Genomic DNA, 20638 nt, shown 5'->3' on the forward strand with positions numbered 1-20638 from the left:
TTAACCAATAAGGGCCAGTTAATATTGTTGAAAAGTTTGATAAAAATATTTTAGATCTTGGGTTTTATTTTGAAAATAATGTGCAACGATTGTATATTTTACTGGGAAATCAATTGTCTATTATTTTATTATTACAAATAGATTTTTTCTATAATCTATTAAGTTGGGTTGGTAAAGGGACACATGACCTTTCTGAAAATACACATTTAATAATCACACTGCAATGAAGATATACTTTTACTACTGTTTTTCTGCTTGTAGATTATTTGTAAATAGTGCAGGAGCTTGTTTAACATTCATTTCTTACAGTATATAGCCTATGAAGTTGTAGAAATAGGAAAGTAGATGTCATAATTTCAAGGATGAGATTTGGATATTAATAGTAATGTGTTTTAGACCTGCAAGTCATCATAAAGTGGATTAAATTTTATTTTTTTTCAAAATTGTCTTAAAAAAGTTTAGATTAAAGGTTTGGTTAACTTCAAATACTGTTTATCTGTGCCTCTCTCGCTGTGTGTGTGTGTGTGTGTGTGTGTGTGTGTGTGTGTGTGTGTGTGTGTGTGTGTGTGTGATAGAGAGAGAGAGAGCAGATATAGTGGAAAGTGGAAAACGAGGGAGAAATGTATCAATAAGTCATGACTGCAACAGTAAGTGGCAAAAAAGCTAAACAAAAAAGACTTTTATTTTGGCGTAGTGTGTGACGTCATAAGGCTGTGCCGCTCCTGCGCTGGAATTCAACTGGAGAGAGGTTTGTGTTTAAAACTTTTACAGAAATATAAACGGATTGATTAAAGTTTCAGGATTTTCATCCAATGCTAAATTTTGAACCTGCTGTTGTCAATATTATTTAACCCTTTATACAACGTAGTACTATTTTACTCACAGTAATGAAGGTCTATTGTTTGAATAAGTTAACAGAAATGTGTGTAATACATATTTTAATGACCTTTTAATTTGCCTGATTTCTTTTTGTTAATTACTCTCATATAAAGAAACTGTTGAAGCAAGTGTTGAAGATAAATTATTTTGTTTCTGTATATTGTTTTATTTATTTTAAACAGGACATTTTTATTGTTTTGTTCATTTTAAACAGAATAAAGTGTCAAAACACAGAGAAAAACTCCTGCTGAAGCGACTGATCTCCACACTGTTATAAAGATGGCGTTTATTAAAGAGGAGAGTGAAGATGTGAAGATTGAAGAAACATTCACAGTCAAACAGGAAGATCTGCAGGAACAAACAGGTTGATTTTCATTCTCAAAGACCAACTCAGTCATTTGATCCTCTATCAGATATATTTTAATAATAAGAATACTAAATATAATCCATCTTGCAGCCCTGAGTGTGCTGCCTAATTCTCCTTAATGCACATAAGCACTCATTGAAAGACAGGAATGAGTTTCTTTTGTTACTTCTTCTCATGTCTTTTGTCATTATTTTATGTATTATTAGTCTCCCATTTTCTCTACCTTCTTAAGGTTATTGCTTTTCTTGTTCTCCTACTGTTTGTAAAGTGTCCTTAAGCACTGGCACTATATAAAATAAATAAAAACAATAAACAAATAAAAAAGTTTAACTGAGCTGAGGATATTTGACTTACAGTATTCCCATAGAACAGGGGTGTCCAAACTACGGCCCGTGGGCCAATATTAATAGAATCTGGCCGCTATACAAAAATAAACGTAATTCAATAAATAACCACCGGGTATCGCTATTACATGCCTTAAATTAGTCATTACTTCTTGTTATGAAGTAAAACTAACCAACCAAACTGAAGGAAACATAATTGATAATCACATTTTGGCGAGCCATGGCGCACCAAGAAAAAGGAAAATCAACAGTCAGTGCAGGAAGTTTCAGTCACGTTGGGGCAAAGAATTTTTCTTCACAGAGGTCAGCGGGAAATGTATCTGTTTAATTTGCCAGGAATCAGTTGCAGTAATGAAGGAATATAATATTAAAAGACATTATGAAACAAAGCATCAGGCCTTCAGCTCTTACACTGGTGCCGAATGAGATCAGAAAGTAAAACAATTAGCAGCGCCCTATCAGCTCAACAACAGCAGTTTTTTTTGTGCTATTAAAGTGCAAGAAAATTCTACACTGCACTGCAAAAAATGTTTTTTATTTTTTATTTATATTTTTTTGTCTTGTTTCAAGTCCAAATATCTAAAAAATCTTAAATAAAGGAGAATTTTCTAATTTGTTTTGAGAAATAATATGCCAATATTAAGTGAGTTTTTCCTTAAAACAAGCTAAAATAATCTGCCAATGGGGTAAGCAAAATAATCTTGTTTTTCCTTTTGACATAAGATTATTTTGCTTACCCCATTGGCAGATTAATTTGCTTGTTTTAAGGAAAAAATTGCATATTTGGGAAAATATTAGCATTTTATTTCTCAAAACAAGACAACTTTTTTTTTTTTTAGATTTTTTAGATATTTGGACTCAAAACAAGACAACAAAAAATCTAAGTAAGAAAAGCATTTTTTGCAGTGTGGCTAGTTATGAGGTAGTTCAGCTAATCGCACAGCACAGGAAACCCTTCACTGAAGAAGAATTTATAAAGGATGAGTGTTGCAACTGTAATTTGCCCAGAGAAGATTCAAGTTTTTTAAAAACTTAAGTCTTTCTAGAAACACAGTTGGACGACCAAAATAAAATAATTTCTTAATAAAATACATGCACACATCCATCCATCCATCTATATATATATAAATATATATATAAATGTATATATATATATATATATATATATATATATATATATATATATATATATATATATATGCATGTCTGTGTGATGTATGTAAAATTTGGCCCGGGACAACATTTGTTTTTGCATCTGGCCCTCGGCCCAAAAAGTTTGGACACCCCTGCCATAGAAGATATCTGCTATTACAGTGAGGGTGTTGGCTTAGTACTTTCCATTTGCATATGTCACGTTGATCACAATTCCCCTTTTTTCGATCAACTTTATGGGTTTAAAGTTGTTTCTAGAAGTTGTTGCTAGTTCTCACAGATAGTATTTGAGTTAGAATTACATAATTATTATAATAATTACCAGGACTATTTTAAACAGGGTTTCCGCTGGGTCTTAAAATGTTGTAAATGCCAAAATCTAAATTTCAGGCTTTAAAAAGTCCTAAATTTACTGAAATATTGTGTTGTAGGTCCTAAATCTTTTTGAACAAGTCTTCATTTTCCTTTGTTCATGTTTTGCTACTCAATCTGGCCAAAACCCATAAAATCACCAACAATCCATCTCAATAAAACTTTCCACTTTATATTCAAAAAGGTCATTTTAACTCCATTTATCATAATGGTTTAATTATTTACTAATGCACTATGCACTAATTTGAAATCTGCTGAATGAAATGGACTCTAAAGTAATTAATTATTATAAAACATTGTACAGTATTCTAAACTATATGATGTTGCTGTGGGACGATATGAGGGAAAAAAATTATAGTGGAACAATAACATTTAGCATTGCACTGACTTCAAGTGGCCAACAAACTAGTCTAAAAATGACTTTTGCTGATTAAGAAATGGATTACAGCATGCTGATGATATGCAAAAAATTGTTAACCCTGGGTCATTCTAACTCTGGGTCATTCTAAGGGTGCTTTCACACCTACACTTTTGTTTTGGAACTTATCTCGTTTGCCCAGTTAGCTCCGAGATTGCTTGAATGAGGTGGTCTCGGCTCGATTGAAACGAACCCTGGAGCGGTTCGATTGCAGTGAGAAAGCGATCCGATCCGAGCGCAGTTATATCACAGTGTTTTATGGATATGTAATAGGCTTATGGCTATATGAAGAGAGAGTTATGAATAGGGCGGGAAGTTTTGCGAGTCTCCGGATGCCCGCAAATGAGTGATGATCTCCCGGTAATCTTGCGTCTCCCTCCCGGTCCTCAAATAGGCATCGTTGCGCACCCTTCTCACCTCTCCTCACTGCATCTCTCCTCAAACACGTCACGCGTGCGCACCCTGTTAATCACCACCAAACCACCACCTCTCCTGACAGCTTAGCGGGACGCTGCAAAATAAACCCTGACACTCTGACCAATGTAAGGAGAGTTTACTCGCACGTGACTTGTTTTAGCTCTTTTGGTCCGTTTAGAAACTTTGCAGTGTGAAAGCGAACCGCTCCAAGAGCAAAGAGCAACAATGTAACATTTGTAATCTCTTTTTCGGGACAACTGAATCGATTCACAGGTGTGAAAGCACCCTAACTCTGGATAAACAGAATCCTGACCACCGTAAAACAGGAAGAAAAAGAAATTGTCTTTCTCGCCTCATTATGGATTTAGTTTCATCGGCTAGACACCGGCCTCACAGCTCCGTGAATGTCAGTACTGTCACTTATTGTTCTGCGATCGGTAAATGTAGCCTGTGTGAACGCTACTTGACTAAAATAATAGCTTTGCTACACAAAAGCAATTTAATTTAAAAAGTAGTGACACTACCACCACACTACTGAGAAATGTAGATAAGCTAGTAGCGTCACTACTTGCAGCGACGCTACTGCCCAACACTGTGTGGTGGCAATATTTCTAATGTAGAAATGTCTTCATTACTGATAGCCAAAGCTGTTTCAGTAACCAAAGAGGTCTCCAGTGTACAGAACTGCACAATAGGTGATTGGTGCTGATGAGCAGTATTTCACACGGTGTGTTTGGCACCCCTCATATAGTAATCCAGGGCCGTAACACCCATCTGTACCTCGGGTACTCTGAGTAGGTTTTGCATATAAATACTTGCGCTTGACACATTTGTTTCAGACTGTTATTTGCCTATTACAGTCTAAATGATGTAAATTCTAGTACATAATTTTTTAACTGTACCTTTAGAACCTTATAACAGCAATAAAAGCAGCATCGAAGCAGTCTTCTTTTAGTCATTCCACCTCTTCATGGAGACTGTCAGACTGATCTGGTGTATTAAAAAACTATTGTGGGTTCTGGAACTGAACAATAATGGTGTTCATGATGCTAGACATTCACTGGCACTAGATCCTCATCAATTTAAGAGTAAATCTCCCTTCTTTGCCATCCTCTGATGCGTTTAGGTTTCGCCGCAAAATTAAATTTTTGCTGTAGAACGCGCAATGCGGACATAAAGAACCTGACTGATATTCTACCGGAACCATGTCAGCAGAGTTCATGCATATCCATAAACTATAACTTTTATGTCTATGTTAAGCGGTTTTGAAACAATTTACATTGTAAAAGCACTAGATAAATAAAGATTAATTGAATTGAATCTGCTTAAATGTGTACACATTAATGGACCAAACACAATATGATTTGATTTATTTTACATTTACTGTGCATCAAAAATACAGTGTGTGTAGCCAATGTTTCCAGTGTTTTTTCACTTTTCAGCTTTTGATGAGAGTTTTTAAGACTTGATAACAATTAGTGTTTTTTTTCAGACCTAATTGAAGAGAATGAGGAGAGTAAAGAGGAGGAACATCATGTCAAAATTGAGGAAAAAACTATTTTACAGACTGATGATATTTTGAAAAGGAGAGACAAGAATCATTTCACCTGCACTCAGTGTGGAAAGAGTTTTGGAAGAAAACACAATCTTAAGATTCACATGAGGATCCACACTGGAGAGAAACCATTCAAATGCACTCAGTGTGGGAAGAGTTTCAACCAATCATCAAACCTTTATAATCACATGATGATCCACACTGGAGAGAAACCATTCAAATGCACTCAATGTGGGAAAAGTTTTAACCGCTCATCAGACCTTCATCAACATATGAGGATTCACACTGGAGAGAAACCATACACATGCACTCAGTGTGGGAAGAGTTTTTACTGCTCATCACACCTTCATCAACACATGAGGATCCACACTGGAGAGAAACCATTCACATGCACTCAGTGTGGGAAGAGTTTCAGCCAATCATCACACTTTAAGCAACACATGAGGATCCACACTGAAGAGAAACCATTCACATGCACTCAGTGTGGGAAGAGTTTCAGCCAATAATCAAACCTTAATCGACACATGAGGATACACACTGGAGAGAAACCATTCACATGCACTCAGTGTGGGAAGAGTTTCAGCCAGTCATCACACCTTAATCAACACATCATGAGCCACACTGGAGAGAAACCATTCATGTCTAATCATCTTGTTTAATCCCGCCCCTTTTCGCAGTGGCGTACAACAGAATTTCGCATACTCAATAGTGATGGGAAGTTCGGATCATTTTACTGACTCGGATCTTTGAGTCTCGTTCATCGAGATGAACAAATCTTTTTTCGAGTCATTTTGTTCATTTGGTTCAATTTGCCAAAATATTATTAAAATGTTACGAATTGCTTCCAAACACATCTACAACTAGCCCAGAAGGTTCATCACACGACAAATAAGTCATAAATAAATTATAAGAAGAAGAAAATAATAATTCAATGTTTACCTGCTCTTTTGTCTATAGGCATTGTTGTCTGTTTGCTCAGCTCACCTCTTCATGTCTTTAAATGTCAGTGGTGCGTTCACGTTACAATGACAGTCACATATAATCTTAACCAATGTACACAGTCTGAGCCGATAGGAGCCATGATAATAAGTTCACCTTTCGAGTCTTCTGGTTCTTGAGTCGTTCGTTCATCATGTGACAGAATAACTCAAACCAGAGGACTCGAGAGTTGAATAAATCAATTATTTTTTTTTTTTTGGCTCTAAACTCAAATGATTGGCCGGTGATGAACGAATGACTCAAACCCGAGGACTCGAGAGGTGAACAGATCAATTCTTTTTCTGGCTCTAAATGCATATGTTTGGCTGTAGTCTTTCATGTGGTGAACGAACGACTCGGTAGAGGACTCGAAAAATGAACTAATCTTGTCTCGCACTACACATCGTGCACATGAGCGAATTAATGAATCTTTTAGTTCATCCGAGTCATTCATTCATTTTGTCACATAACATGAAAGAAAGCATAAGAGATGAGTTATTTAATAAATCAAATAGTCTTTGTGAATAGTTTTGTAACATATGATGCTGCCAGCATTAGACACTTAAACACTGTTTATTTGTTGTTTATTGTTTTATTATTATTATTATTATTTTACCAGAAAAGCTTTTATAACAAATCAGATTACTTTATAAATCACAACAATAAAATAAGCAAAAGAAAAACATAATAGTGCATATCAAGCTAGGCTTTTTAATAAATAAAAACAAGTAAGCTTTAAATTAAATAACACGTTTGTGTCATAAAATCTTTATATGAAATATGGCAACTCTTCCCAGTAGATGTTTTTATGAAACAGCAATTTAAGTGAAAGATATTATAAATAAAAAACAAAAGCCACAGGGCCTAATGAGCTTAACAACTTGATTTGAGAATAGAACAGTGCATTTTTTTTAATTTAAATTAAATAAGCTTTAAAACAATACTGTGTGGCTTTACTTGTTGGACTTGGCTTAAGGTTTGTGAGCATTCAAAAACACAAGCTCTGAACCTTAGTTACCTTAGGTAGGCTGAGTCTGTTTCTTCTTTTGTCATTAGTTGTTGTCACAGGATAAAAGATGCTAAATGAGTAAATGCAAATGAAATCTTTCTTTATACAAATATTAGACCAACACATAAAGTCTGCATAGAAAAACATCATTAAACAAAAAATGGGGTATAAATGAACAAATTACAAATCACTTGTAATTTTAGAATTTAATTAATTTATCGCCTAGCTTAGTGTTTGTTTTCTGATAGCGAGCCAGCAAATAGACATATATATATATATATATATATATATATATATATATATATATATATATATATATATATATATATATATATTAGATATAAACCTACATATCCAGTAGAAAAAAGTAACAATAACTTGGTGACAATAGGACAGAACTTCTTTTATTTCTTAGAAAATGCTTTTTAGGTATACTTTGTTTGATGATTTTATGAAAAGTTTAAAATATGATCATATGATGCAACAAAAATTCAGTTTTACATAAATATTATTGACTGAGGTTCTCGTTACAGTGTACAGTGGAACTACAGTTTAAGATCAGATATGCACATAATAATGTAAGGATGGCTATATCTCTCCATAATAATAAACCCTGAAACTGTTATGGAACTCCACACGAGACAAGAGCATGAGAATGGTCAGTCACTAAAACAATAAACTTTCTAATGTGAGAAGAAGATCAGCTAGAAAACCAGTTGTTCATCCTGAGCCCCCCTCTTTGCCCTGGACTTTACCTTCTCCACCAGAGCAGCTCACTCACATTTCACACATAATGTTTAAGTTTTTAATATGGTGTATCTTGTGGCTTTATATTCATGTTTGGTGTGATTTTAAATGTCTCTGTGTGATTGATAAAGTGGTCTTAATTTCACTGTAATATTTTACAATCTCCTTTATATCAGTTAATTTGGGTTTTGACTTTGGAAAGATCTTTGCCAGATGCTCCACTACAAGGAAAATTGTCTTTGCATCAACTCATGACCAGGCAAGAGTCTTGGTGAAGCTTTTATTGTCTTGAATTTATGATGATTTGAGTATTTGGGCAAAGTATGCAGAAGTGTCCGTGTGATCCAGTATACAGGATACCCCATTGCAGGTTGTGAGTCTCAGAGCTCTGCATCAGGATTTATATGCTGCAATGTATTTCTACATGGTCAGGTATTCCTCTTTAACTCTTAAATGTATATTTGAGTAATTGATGTTGTACAATCTTGATTGGCTTATTTGGTTTAATTATGTGAACTGCAATGGAAAATCTTTTCCTGACAAATAAATGTCAAATTCTTGTTTAACTCTAATATCTCCTGAAATCATTTAAATGTAGTAGACTGTTTAGGCTGATGTTTCCGCAGCCTACAAACAGGATTAGTCATCTATTTAGGCGCAATGGATGGAGCATGGGCACAGCATTAGAGACCTGTTGATTTCTGACAATCACTGATGATATCATCTAGGGGCTAAATCAAACTTTCTTTAAGTATGAGCAAGCATGGGGCGGCCTATTATTACTTAAAGGAAATTAGCTTATCTGCTAAGAATCAGAACTGGAAAAGATGTGTCCGTGAGCAGATGAAACTGGCCAGCATACTGACTCTAAGTGACTTTGAGTAAACGATGAAACATTAATTGAATATAAGGATTTTTTAGGTTAATCAGTCTAAAATCACAACCTATAAGGTAATCAGCTTGAATTAGATTAATCTAACTCTAAAATTATTATAAATTGGAGTCGGATTAAAATTCAGAGCTAGAAACAAATTAAAATAAATTATAACGAACAAAAATATTTCTTTTCACATGTGCTAAAAGATTTACACGCATTTGACCTTCACCCATGCTGTTAGTTCCGTCATGGGACTAATAGATGGACCCTCACATGTGTGTGTATTTATATAGTTTATAACCATAACAGTTCTACAGTTTCTTCTATTTCACTTGTTGATTTCTATTTTATTTAAATAGTGTATTTATTTTGTTAAAGAGTCCATATTATGGGTTTTTGAAAATACCCTTCCATGTAGTGTGTAACAGCTCTAAGTGAAGTGAAATATCCAGCTATGGCTTAAATCTGTAAGTGTACAGTGTTTAAAACTGTTGATTCATCTATAAAAGAGTCGACTCATAGTGCTTCAAATGAGTCGTCTTGATAACGAGTCATTAGATGTTTCATGATGTTGTATCTACGAAACACAAGTAGTTGCGTGCGCAAACCCGGGAGATTTGAAACCTGCGGCCTCACCCACTAACACAGAAAAAAAGCCACACACACACACGCACGCGCCGGTCGAATGTGATGTCACACTGTGCAGATGGATATTATTGAGTCTCTACCCAAAGATGAAACCTCAGCATTAGCCCAGCCTTGAGCAGTTTGAGTGCTTCTGGAAACTTCATGCTTTAGACTGGGTGTATATTACATGCTTAATATTCAATTTTTAGACTGTGTGTGTGTGTGTGTGTGTGTGTGTGTGTGTGTGTGTGTATGTAGGCCTATTATTATTTAAAATAAAATTTTAAAATAAAATTGATTATATTATGTACAGAATATTATTCTTTATAATTATATCCAGTTCCCCTAAAACTTTGTTTAAATACCATATACATTTATTAAATAAATAAAACCAAAAAGTAAATAACTGTTTGAGCTGACAAGTTTTCAGGACATATCAAATTTCAGCACAACACTAACTAACTAGTCTCACTCACACACACACACACTTGTACACACTCTCACTAACACACTCACTCTTGTACATGCTCTCTCTCACACACACCTACATTCTATCTCAATTCAATTCAGAAATACTTTTTTAGCATGACTGTAAATGATACAATGTTGCCAACACAAACACATAGACATCTCACAGACACATGTACATGCTCTCACTCACAAAGATAAGCCCTCCCTCTCACACACACACTTCTACATGCTTTCTCATAAACATGTACTGGCTCTCTCTCTTACACACACTACTACATGCTGTCTTTCACTCACACACACACACACAAACAAATGTGCATTTGATACTTATATAATTTTACGTGCTCATTAGGCTTACGATAGGTGGTTGCATTGTAATTATTTGGTCATGAAGGTATTAATTGTTTTAAATTGTTTTTCCGCTAATAATGTTTGTGATGTCATACATGCTACAAAAGGCTTTTGAAGCTGACAAGACGTGGAGCAACCATGACCAGAGCGTTCCAGAGAGAAGGTGTCTCTCAAAATGCAGTGGCCCAGCTCGCTGCAATTGCAAAGCTGTACTTTGCTAACAGGGAGCAATTTAACAGAATCAGCTTCACACCAGGAAAATGAACAGAGTTCGCTCAAAAGGGTAGAGACCTCATTTTTGGAGATTTTTGCATAAAGGTTGTATCAATGAAAAGGAAGGGTTCTTTTGTATGTTTCTTTGTTCAATAAAGCTCCGATTTACTGTTGGTAAAATGTAGAAGCAAAAACCTACAGCACAGTAAGCTTAGCTTATAATGCCAAAAAAAAAATATTGAAATCAGATGCAAAAACCTTTAAATTCCGACTAAATTCATTAATTTTCTTTCCAGCTTAGTCCCTTTATTAGTCTGGAGTTGCTACAATGGAATAACCCAAGAGCTTATCCAGCACCATCCATGTTTTACACAACAGATGCCCTTCCAGCTGCAATGCATCACTGGGAAACATCCAAACACACACATATATATATATATTTGAGCCTACTCAATTTACCTGTACCACATGTCTTTGGATTTGTGGAGGAAACCAGAGCACCCGGAGGACACCCACACAAACACAGGGAGAACTTGCAAACTCCACACAGAAATGCCACCTGACCTAGCTGAGGCTCGAACCAACGACTTTCTTACTGTGAGACGAACGTTCTACCCTCAGCGCCACCACATTGCCGGCAATTTAATTGTTATTCTAAAATTAGTTTTTTTTTTCAGCCTACTGTTTGAAAGATAATGAAAAAAAATATTTGCCACAAAAATAGTTAAATTGCAGAGCTGAGACTTAAAATATATATACATTTTAGAAAAAAAATGTATATGGTGGCTGCATGGTGGTGCAGTGGGTAGCATATTCGCCTCCCAGCAAGAAGGTCACTAGTTAGAGCCTAAGCTGGGTCAGTTGGTGTTTCTGTGTGGAGTTTGCATGTTCTCCCCATGTTTGTGTGGGTTTCCTTTGGGTGCTCTGGTTTCCCTGACAAATCCAAAAACATGTGATCAAGACGGCGGAAGGGCCACAGCACTTTAGAGTCATGCACACCAATCAGGTAAAAACCTGTCGACTATGCATGAGCTCAGAAAATGTGATGATGGAATGCCCAGAATTCAGGTGCTTCAAATGTGACGAAAGGGGACATTTCGCAAGGACCTGTACAGCTGTGTCGGGCCTGGATTGTAAATTGGCCCTAATACCTGCAGGGAGCTTGTCACGCTGAGTTGGCTTTGTCCGCTTGATTGACGAACGCGTACACCTTGTTTTATCCTTGCAGGCCTAACTTCGCTGGTGAAAGTGCTTGTGGGGTTTCTGTAGTGTAGTGGTCATCACATTTGCCTAGCATGCAAAAGGTCCTTGGTTCGAAACCGAGCAGAAACAGTGCTCTTCTTTTGTGCCTGTGCCAGCAATGATCGTCAACAGGCACCCAATCAAAAAGGGTTTTCTGCTTGATTTGCCTAAAGGTTTCCGTAGTGTAGTGGTTATCACATGCGAAAGGTCCCAGGTTGGAAACTGGGCGGAAAAAACCTCTGGCTTTTAGGACAATTGTCAAATCAGGCTTCTGTTGAGTACTGACGTTCACTGAAAGCATTCTTTCTGCAGAGCGGTGTGAGGCTAGAAGTTTGAATTCAACTCAGTGTTTACCTCCCCTCGCGGTGTGGCAAACTTGCGTAGAATGTGATTTCTTTTAGCTTTGTGTTGTGCATGAGCAGGTGGCCAGTGCGTTTGCTGGCCCTCCACGGTGCAGACAGTACAAGACAGCTCTATAAAAAAAGACTATAAATACATGAAGCAGCACTGGCCTATTGGTTTCCGTAGTGTAGTGTTTATCATGTTTGCATTACACGCTAAAGGTCTCCTGTTCGAAACTGGGCGGAAGCATACAATTAGCGGACACTTTTGTCCAAAGTTACATACAATAGTGGAGGTATTCAATAAGAGGAGGCAATGCATACGAAAAGGGCTATTTATCCCAAGTAATTTGTTTGTGCTCAGAGATTTTAGTGCTGGAGTAGGAGTTTCGTTTTCTTTAGAGAGAGGGATATTCACCGGGGTTCGGGTGTACTCTGAAGAGATGGGTGTTAGCTGTCGTTTGAAGGACACCAGTGTATCCCTAATCCGAGTGGGAATGGGAAGGTGATTCCACCAGCGTAGAACATTGAATGAAAACATTGTGGAAAGTGACTCTCCGTCTCTCTGCGCTGGCACCACAAGACAGTGCTCTCACCCAAACCGGAGGCTCCTGTGGTTATCACGATGGCTTTACAAGCGGAGGGTCTCCTGTTAGAAACTGGGTGGAAAATTCAGATTTGCTTTTACGCACATTCTCAATCTGCTCTCTACTCACTGGATGATCCACGATACTAGGGCGTGGATCTGTCAAATGTCATGATTTGACGTTGTACGAGGATTTGATGAAAAAATGCCTCTGCAAACCTTTAAAATCAACACCATCCCAGAACAATTCTTTTGATCCTCTTTCGGTGCACTTGCATTAAAGTGTTACTGTATCATTAGGACATGGGGGCAGAGAGTTGAAGACTTCAGCCTAAACGCAAAGCCGCAGGTTCGGTTTGTCAGAAGTGGGATTTGAACCCACGCCTCCAGGGGAGACTGCGACCTGAACGCAGCGCCTTAGACCGCTCGGCCATCCTGACATGTGAACTTGGCAGGAGCTGTCTCCTGGGAGCCACACCGCAGTACCGTGACATGGAAACTGGCGTTTCACAGCTTACCCAGCTCCGGCTGTCCAGCTCATTGGCGCAGCAGGCAGCTAAGCTGTGCTCGCCTCCTGGGGCTGCGCCTAGTTTCAATAGCCAACACTTGACAGCTGTCATTGCTTACGGCCACACCACCCTGAGGGCGCTATAGAGCAAACAGGCCCTAAGTGAGTTGGCAGCAGTAAGGAGAGAAAGGCTCTCCCCATTTTGTTTGTCTACCTTTTTGTTTATTGACCTTGAGTGTTTTTGTTTGTTTCTTTTGTTTTTGTCTTTAAAAACCACCTAACAGCAGCATTTTGCTGACTGAAGGGTGGTTATGTAGTGTGTTTTATTTTTAATCATGGACAGATTCCCCGGCAACGACATGGAAATGGAGGGACTTGCACGAAAGGATAAAGAAAATGGGCTGGATAATAGACGAAGAGATAAAGAAAATGGACTTGACAACAGACAAAGAGATGAATTAAATGAAGAGTCCGGCCAACGAAGAGGTGAAAAAGGTAAGGATAAGCAAGAGATACAAAGAAGAGTATGCACAAAGGAAGCAACAGTAACTGTAGAAGTAGAAAATGTAAAAGATGCAAGAAGATTTGATATAATCAAAGCAGTCACGGAGCTGATTGGAGAAGGAAGAATTCTGGCGTTGAGACCCAAACAAACAAGGGAGGATCAAGTAACAGTGGAGACTGAAGATGACACCGAAATTTTAATAGACAATGGATTGACAATTCAAGGAGTGAAATCTGAAGTACGGAGGTTACAAAACAGAGACTATGTTGTTTCGTTCAAGCATCTGCCTGTTTACCTAGCTGATGAAGAAATTTTAAGCAAGCTAGAGGGATGGGGAGTTTTCCCCATATCTAAAATTAAAAGAAGATTGTATCCTGGCACAAACATAGAAGATGGAACAAGGTTTGTAAAAAACAGATTTCCAGAAGAGATGGTCTCCTTACCATACAGCACCAAAATCGAGACGGCGGAAGGGCCACAGCACTTTAGAGTCATGCACACCAATCAGGTAAAAACCTGTCGACTATGCATGAGCTCAGAAAATGTGATGAAGGAATGCCCAGAATTCAGGTGCTTCAAATGTGACGAAAGGGGACATTTCGCAAGGACCTGTACAGCTGTGTTGGGCCCGGATTGTAAATTGGCCCTAATACCTGCAGGGAGCTTGTCACGCTGAGTTGGCTTTGTCCTCTTGATTGACAAACGCGTACACCTTGTTTTATCCTTGCAGGCCTAACTTCGCTGGCGGAAGCGCTTGTGGGGTTTCTGTAGTGTAGTGGTCATCACGTTCGCCTTACACGCGAAAGGTCCTCGGTTCGAAACCGAGCAGAAACAGTGCTCTGATTTTGGCGAGAAAATAATAGCATCCACTGCGCCCCAAGCAATGATCGTCAAAAGGCACCCAATCAAAATGGGTTATCTGCTTGATCTGCCTGGAGGTTTCCGTAGTGTAGTGGTTATCACGTTCGCCTCACACGCGAAAGGTCACCAGTTTGATACTGGGCGGAAACAACCTCTGGCTTTTATGACAATTGTCAAATCATGCTTCTGTTGAGTACTGACGTTCACTGAAAACATTCTTTCTGCAGAGCGGTGTGAGGCTAGAAGTTTGAGTTCATCTCAGTGTTTACCTCCCCTCGCGGTGTCGTAAACTTGCGTAGAATCTGATTTCTTTTAGCTTTGTGTTGTGCATGAGCAGGTGGCCAGTGCGTTTGCTGGCCCTCCACGGTGCAGACCGTACAAGACAGCCCTATAAAAAAAAAGACTATAAATACTTGAAGCAGCACTAGCCTATTGGTTTTCGTAGTGTAGTGTTTATCATGTTTGCATTACACGCTAAAGGTCTCCTGTTCGAAACTGGGCGGAAGCATACAATTAGCGGACACTTTTGTCCAAAGCGACATACAATAGTGGAGGTATTCAACAAGACGAGGCAATGCATACGAAAAAGGGCTATTTATCCCAAGTAATTTGTTTGTGCTCAGAGAATTTAGTGCTGGGGTAGGAGTTTCGTTTTCTTTAGGGAGAGGGATAATCCCCTTGGGTTCGGGTGTGCTCTGAAGAGATGGGTGTTAGCTGTCGTTTGAAGGATACCAGTGTATCCCTAATCCGAGTGGGAATGGGAAGGTGATTCCACCAGCGTAGAACATTGAATGAACACATTGTGGAAAGTGACTTTCAGTCTCTCTGCGATGGCACCACAAGACAGTGCTCTCACCTTAACCGGAGGCTCCTGTGGTTATCACGATGGCTTTACAAGCGGAGGGTTTCCTGCTAGAAACTGGGCGGAAACATTCAGATTTGCTTTTACGCACATTCTCAATCGGCTCTCTGCTCCCTGGATGATCCACGATACTAGGGCGTGGATCTGTCAAATGTCATGATTTGACGTTGTACGAGGATTTGATGAAAAAATGCCTCTGCAAACCTTAAAATTCAACGCCATCCCAGAACAATTCTTTTGATCCTCTTTCGGTGCACTTGCATTAAAGCCCGTGTGATGCGGCACCTTGGCAGTGTTACTGTATCATTCGGACATGGGGGCAGAGAGTTGAAGACTTCAGCCTGAACGCACAGCCGCAGGTTCGGTTTGTCAGAAGTGGGATTCGAACCCACGCCTCCAGGGGAGACTGCGACCTGAACGCAGCGCCTTAGACCGCTCGGCCATCCTGACATGCGAACTTGGCAGGAGCTGTCTCCTGGGAGCCACACCGCAGTACCGTGACATGGAAACTGGCGTTTCACAGCTTGCCCAGCTCCGGCTGTCCAGCTCATTGGCGCAGCAGGCAGCTAAGCTGTGCTCGCCTCCTGGGGCTGCGCCTAGTTTCAATAGCCAACACTTGACAGCTGTCATTGCTTACGGCCACACCACCCTGAGGGCGCTATAGAGCAAACAGGCCCTAAGTGAGTTGGCAGCAGTAAGGAGAGAAAGGCTCTCCCCATTTTGTTTGTCTACCTTTTTGTTTATTGACCTTGAGTGTTTTTGTTTGTTTCTTTTGTTTTTGTCTTTAAAAACCACCTAACAGCAGCATTTTGCTGACTGAAGGGTGGTTATGTAGTGTGTTTTATTTTTAATCATGGACAGATTCCCCGGCAACGACATGGAAATGGAGGGACTTGCACGAAAGGATAAAGAAAATGGGCTGGATAATAGACGAAGAGATAAAGAAAATGGACTTGACAACAGACAAAGAGATAAATTAAATGAAGAGCCCGGCCAACGAAGAGGTGAAAAAGGTAAGGATAAGCAAGAGATACAAAGAAGAGTATGCACAAAGGAAGCAACAGTAACTGTAGAAGTAGAAAATGTAAAAGATGCAAGAAGATTTGATATAATCAAAGCAGTCACGGAGCTGATTGGAGAAGGAAGAATTCTGGCGTTGAGACCCAAACAAACAAGGGAGGATCAAGTAACAGTGGAGACTGAAGATGACACCGAAATTTTAATAGACAATGGATTGACAATTCAAGGAGTGAAATCTGAAGTACGGAGGTTACAAAACAGAGACTATGTTGTTTCGTTCAAGCATCTGCCTGTTTACCTAGCTGATGAAGAAATTTTAAGCAAGCTAGAGGGATGGGGAGTTTTCCCCATATCTAAAATTAAAAGAAGATTGTATCCTGGCACAAACATAGAAGATGGAACAAGGTTTGTAAAAAACAGATTTCCAGAAGAGATGGTCTCCTTACCATACAGCACCAAAATCGAGACGGCGGAAGGGCCACAGCACTTTAGAGTCATGCACACCAATCAGGTAAAAACCTGTCGACTATGCATGAGCTCAGAAAATGTGATGAAGGAATGCCCAGAATTCAGGTGCTTCAAATGTGACGAAAGGGGACATTTCGCAAGGACCTGTACAGCTGTGTTGGGCCCGGATTGTAAATTGGCCCTAATACCTGCAGGGAGCTTGTCACGCTGAGTTGGCTTTGTCCTCTTGATTGACAAACGCGTACACCTTGTTTTATCCTTGCAGGCCTAACTTCGCTGGCGGAAGCGCTTGTGGGGTTTCTGTAGTGTAGTGGTCATCACGTTCGCCTTACACGCGAAAGGTCCTCGGTTCGAAACCGAGCAGAAACAGTGCTCTGATTTTGGCGAGAAAATAATAGCATCCACTGCGCCCCAAGCAATGATCGTCAAAAGGCACCCAATCAAAATGGGTTATCTGCTTGATCTGCCTGGAGGTTTCCGTAGTGTAGTGGTTATCACGTTCGCCTCACCCGCGAAAGGTCCCCAGTTCGATACTGGGCGGAAACAACCTCTGGCTTTTATGACAATTGTCAAATCATGCTTCTGTTGAGTACTGACGTTCACTGAAAACATTCTTTCTGCAGAGCGGTGTGAGGCTAGAAGTTTGAGTTCATCTCAGTGTTTACCTCCCCTCGCGGTGTCGTAAACTTGCGTAGAATCTGATTTCTTTTAGCTTTGTGTTGTGCATGAGCAGGTGGCCAGTGCGTTTGCTGGCCATCCACGGTGCAGACCGTACAAGACAGCCCTATTAAAAAAAAGACTATAAATACTTGAAGCAGCACTAGCCTATTGGTTTTCGTAGTGTAGTGTTTATCATGTTTGCATTACACGCTAAAGGTCTCCTGTTCGAAACTGGGCGGAAGCATACAATTAGCGGACACTTTTGTCCAAAGCGACATACAATAGTGGAGGTATTCAACAAGACGAGGCAATGCATACGAAAAAGGGCTATTTATCCCAAGTAATTTGTTTGTGCTCAGAGAATTTAGTGCTGGGGTAGGAGTTTCGTTTTCTTTAGGGAGAGGGATAATCCCCTTGGGTTCGGGTGTGCTCTGAAGAGATGGGTGTTAGCTGTCGTTTGAAGGATACCAGTGTATCCCTAATCCGAGTGGGAATGGGAAGGTGATTCCACCAGCGTAGAACATTGAATGAACACATTGTGGAAAGTGACTTTCAGTCTCTCTGCGATGGCACCACAAGACAGTGCTCTCACCCTAACCGGAGGCTCCTGTGGTTATCACGATGGCTTTACAAGCGGAGGGTTTCCTGCTAGAAACTGGGCGGAAACATTCAGATTTGCTTTTACGCACATTCTCAATCGGCTCTCTGCTCCCTGGATGATCCACGATACTAGGGCGTGGATCTGTCAAATGTCATGATTTGACGTTGTACGAGGATTTGATGAAAAAATGCCTCTGCAAACCTTAAAATTCAACGCCATCCCAGAACAATTCTTTTGATCCTCTTTCGGTGCACTTGCATTAAAGCCCGTGTGATGCGGCACCTTGTCAGTGTTACTGTATCATTCGGACATGGGGGCAGAGAGTTGAAGACTTCAGCCTGAACGCACAGCCGCAGGTTCGGTTTGTCAGAAGTGGGATTCGAACCCACGCCTCCAGGGGAGACTGCGACCTGAACGCAGCGCCTTAGACCGCTCGGCCATCCTGACATGCGAACTTGGCAGGAGCTGTCTCCTGGGAGCCACACCGCAGTACCGTGACATGGAAACTGGCGTTTCACAGCTTGCCCAGCTCCGGCTGTCCAGCTCATTGGCGCAGCAGGCAGCTAAGCTGTGCTCGCCTCCTGGGGCTGCGCCTAGTTTCAATAGCCAACACTTGACAGCTGTCATTGCTTACGGCCACACCACCCTGAGGGCGCTATAGAGCAAACAGGCCCTAAGTGAGTTGGCAGCAGTAAGGAGAGAAAGGCTCTCCCCATTTTGTTTGTCTACCTTTTTGTTTATTGACCTTGAGTGTTTTTGTTTGTTTCTTTTGTTTTTGTCTTTAAAAACCACCTAACAGCAGCATTTTGCTGACTGAAGGGTGGTTATGTAGTGTGTTTTATTTTTAATCATGGACAGATTCCCCGGCAACGACATGGAAATGGAGGGACTTGCACGAAAGGATAAAGAAAATGGGCTGGATAATAGACGAAGAGATAAAGAAAATGGACTTGACAACAGACAAAGAGATGAATTAAATGAAGAGTCCGGCCAACGAAGAGGTGAAAAAGGTAAGGATAAGCAAGAGATACAAAGAAGAGTATGCACAAAGGAAGCAACAGTAACTGTAGAAGTAGAAAATGTAAAAGATGCAAGAAGATTTGATATAATCAAAGCAGTCACGGAGCTGATTGGAGAAGGAAGAATTCTGGCGTTGAGACCCAAACAAACAAGGGAGGATCAAGTAACAGTGGAGACTGAAGATGACACCGAAATTTTAATAGACAATGGATTGACAATTCAAGGAGTGAAATCTGAAGTACGGAGGTTACAAAACAGAGACTATGTTGTTTCGTTCAAGCATCTGCCTGTTTACCTAGCTGATGAAGAAATTTTAAGCAAGCTAGAGGGATGGGGAGTTTTCCCCATATCTAAAATTAAAAGAAGATTGTATCCTGGCACAAACATAGAAGATGGAACAAGGTTTGTAAAAAACAGATTTCCAGAAGAGATGGTCTCCTTACCATACAGCACCAAAATCGAGACGGCGGAAGGGCCACAGCACTTTAGAGTCATGCACACCAATCAGGTAAAAACCTGTCGACTATGCATGAGCTCAGAAAATGTGATGAAGGAATGCCCAGAATTCAGGTGCTTCAAATGTGACGAAAGGGGACATTTCGCAAGGACCTGTACAGCTGTGTTGGGCCCGGATTGTAAATTGGCCCTAATACCTGCAGGGAGCTTGTCACGCTGAGTTGGCTTTGTCCTCTTGATTGACAAACGCGTACACCTTGTTTTATCCTTGCAGGCCTAACTTCGCTGGCGGAAGCGCTTGTGGGGTTTCTGTAGTGTAGTGGTCATCACGTTCGCCTTACACGCGAAAGGTCCTCGGTTCGAAACCGAGCAGAAACAGTGCTCTGATTTTGGCGAGAAAATAATAGCATCCACTGCGCCCCAAGCAATGATCGTCAAAAGGCACCCAATCAAAATGGGTTATCTGCTTGATCTGCCTGGAGGTTTCCGTAGTGTAGTGGTTATCACGTTCGCCTCACACGCGAAAGGTCACCAGTTTGATACTGGGCGGAAACAACCTCTGGCTTTTATGACAATTGTCAAATCATGCTTCTGTTGAGTACTGACGTTCACTGAAAACATTCTTTCTGCAGAGCGGTGTGAGGCTAGAAGTTTGAGTTCATCTCAGTGTTTACCTCCCCTCGCGGTGTCGTAAACTTGCGTAGAATCTGATTTCTTTTAGCTTTGTGTTG

General features: G+C 40.0%; 2 protein-coding genes and 7 non-coding genes across 12 annotated transcripts in view; 5 read left to right on the plus strand and 4 right to left on the minus strand.

Moving 5' to 3' along the window:
* Window positions 1-20638, minus strand: part of LOC141381647 (uncharacterized) — a 751802-nt gene that overhangs the window by 552892 nt on the left and 178272 nt on the right. The gene's annotated exons all lie outside the window — the stretch shown is intronic.
* Window positions 654-8804, plus strand: LOC137490977 (uncharacterized). 4 transcript variants are annotated; one of them, XM_087249543.2, is made up of 4 exons: window positions 654-748; window positions 1062-1243; window positions 5442-5987; window positions 6071-8804. In XM_087249543.2, exons 2-4 carry the CDS (start codon window positions 1159-1161, stop codon window positions 6103-6105), a joined length of 666 nt encoding a protein of 221 aa, XP_087105669.1. In that variant the 5' UTR covers window positions 654-748; window positions 1062-1158; the 3' UTR covers window positions 6106-8804. The 4 variants fall into 4 exon arrangements, with proteins under 4 accessions (XP_087105669.1, XP_087105668.1, XP_087105671.1 ...); XM_087249542.2 differs by having other exon boundaries at window positions 1094-1243; XM_087249545.2 differs by having other exon boundaries at window positions 5442-8804.
* On the plus strand, window positions 12037-12109 carry trnaa-agc (transfer RNA alanine (anticodon AGC)). The gene has a single exon. It is a non-coding gene; the product is annotated as a tRNA-Ala (tRNA).
* Window positions 13304-13386, minus strand: trnal-cag (transfer RNA leucine (anticodon CAG)). The gene has a single exon. It is a non-coding gene; the product is annotated as a tRNA-Leu (tRNA).
* Window positions 14721-14793, plus strand: trnav-uac (transfer RNA valine (anticodon UAC)). Its single transcript has one exon. It is a non-coding gene; the product is annotated as a tRNA-Val (tRNA).
* trnal-cag (transfer RNA leucine (anticodon CAG)) lies at window positions 16050-16132 on the minus strand. Its single transcript has one exon. It is a non-coding gene; the product is annotated as a tRNA-Leu (tRNA).
* On the plus strand, window positions 17467-17539 carry trnav-uac (transfer RNA valine (anticodon UAC)). The gene has a single exon. It is a non-coding gene; the product is annotated as a tRNA-Val (tRNA).
* Window positions 18796-18878, minus strand: trnal-cag (transfer RNA leucine (anticodon CAG)). The gene has a single exon. It is a non-coding gene; the product is annotated as a tRNA-Leu (tRNA).
* On the plus strand, window positions 20213-20285 carry trnav-uac (transfer RNA valine (anticodon UAC)). The gene has a single exon. It is a non-coding gene; the product is annotated as a tRNA-Val (tRNA).

Source organism: Danio rerio, chromosome 4, assembly GCF_052040795.2.
Source record: "Danio rerio strain M-AB ecotype USA chromosome 4, GRCz13ab, whole genome shotgun sequence".
Classification (NCBI taxonomy): Eukaryota; Metazoa; Chordata; class Actinopteri; order Cypriniformes; family Danionidae; genus Danio; species Danio rerio.

What these genes read in the sequence shown, in the direction of transcription:
- LOC137490977 (XM_087249543.2), top strand. Translation starts at nt 1,159, where the DNA reads ATGGCGTTTATTAAAGAGGAGAGTGAAGATGTGAAGATTGAAGAAACA. An exon ending in AGATCTGCAGGAACAAACAG is followed by an intron (nt 1,244 to 5,441) that starts GTTGATTTTCAT and finishes GTTTTTTTTCAG; the next exon opens with ACCTAATTGAAGAGAATGAG. An exon ending in ACCATTCACATGCACTCAGT is followed by an intron (nt 5,988 to 6,070) that starts GTGGGAAGAGTT and finishes ACATGCACTCAG; the next exon opens with TGTGGGAAGAGTTTCAGCCA.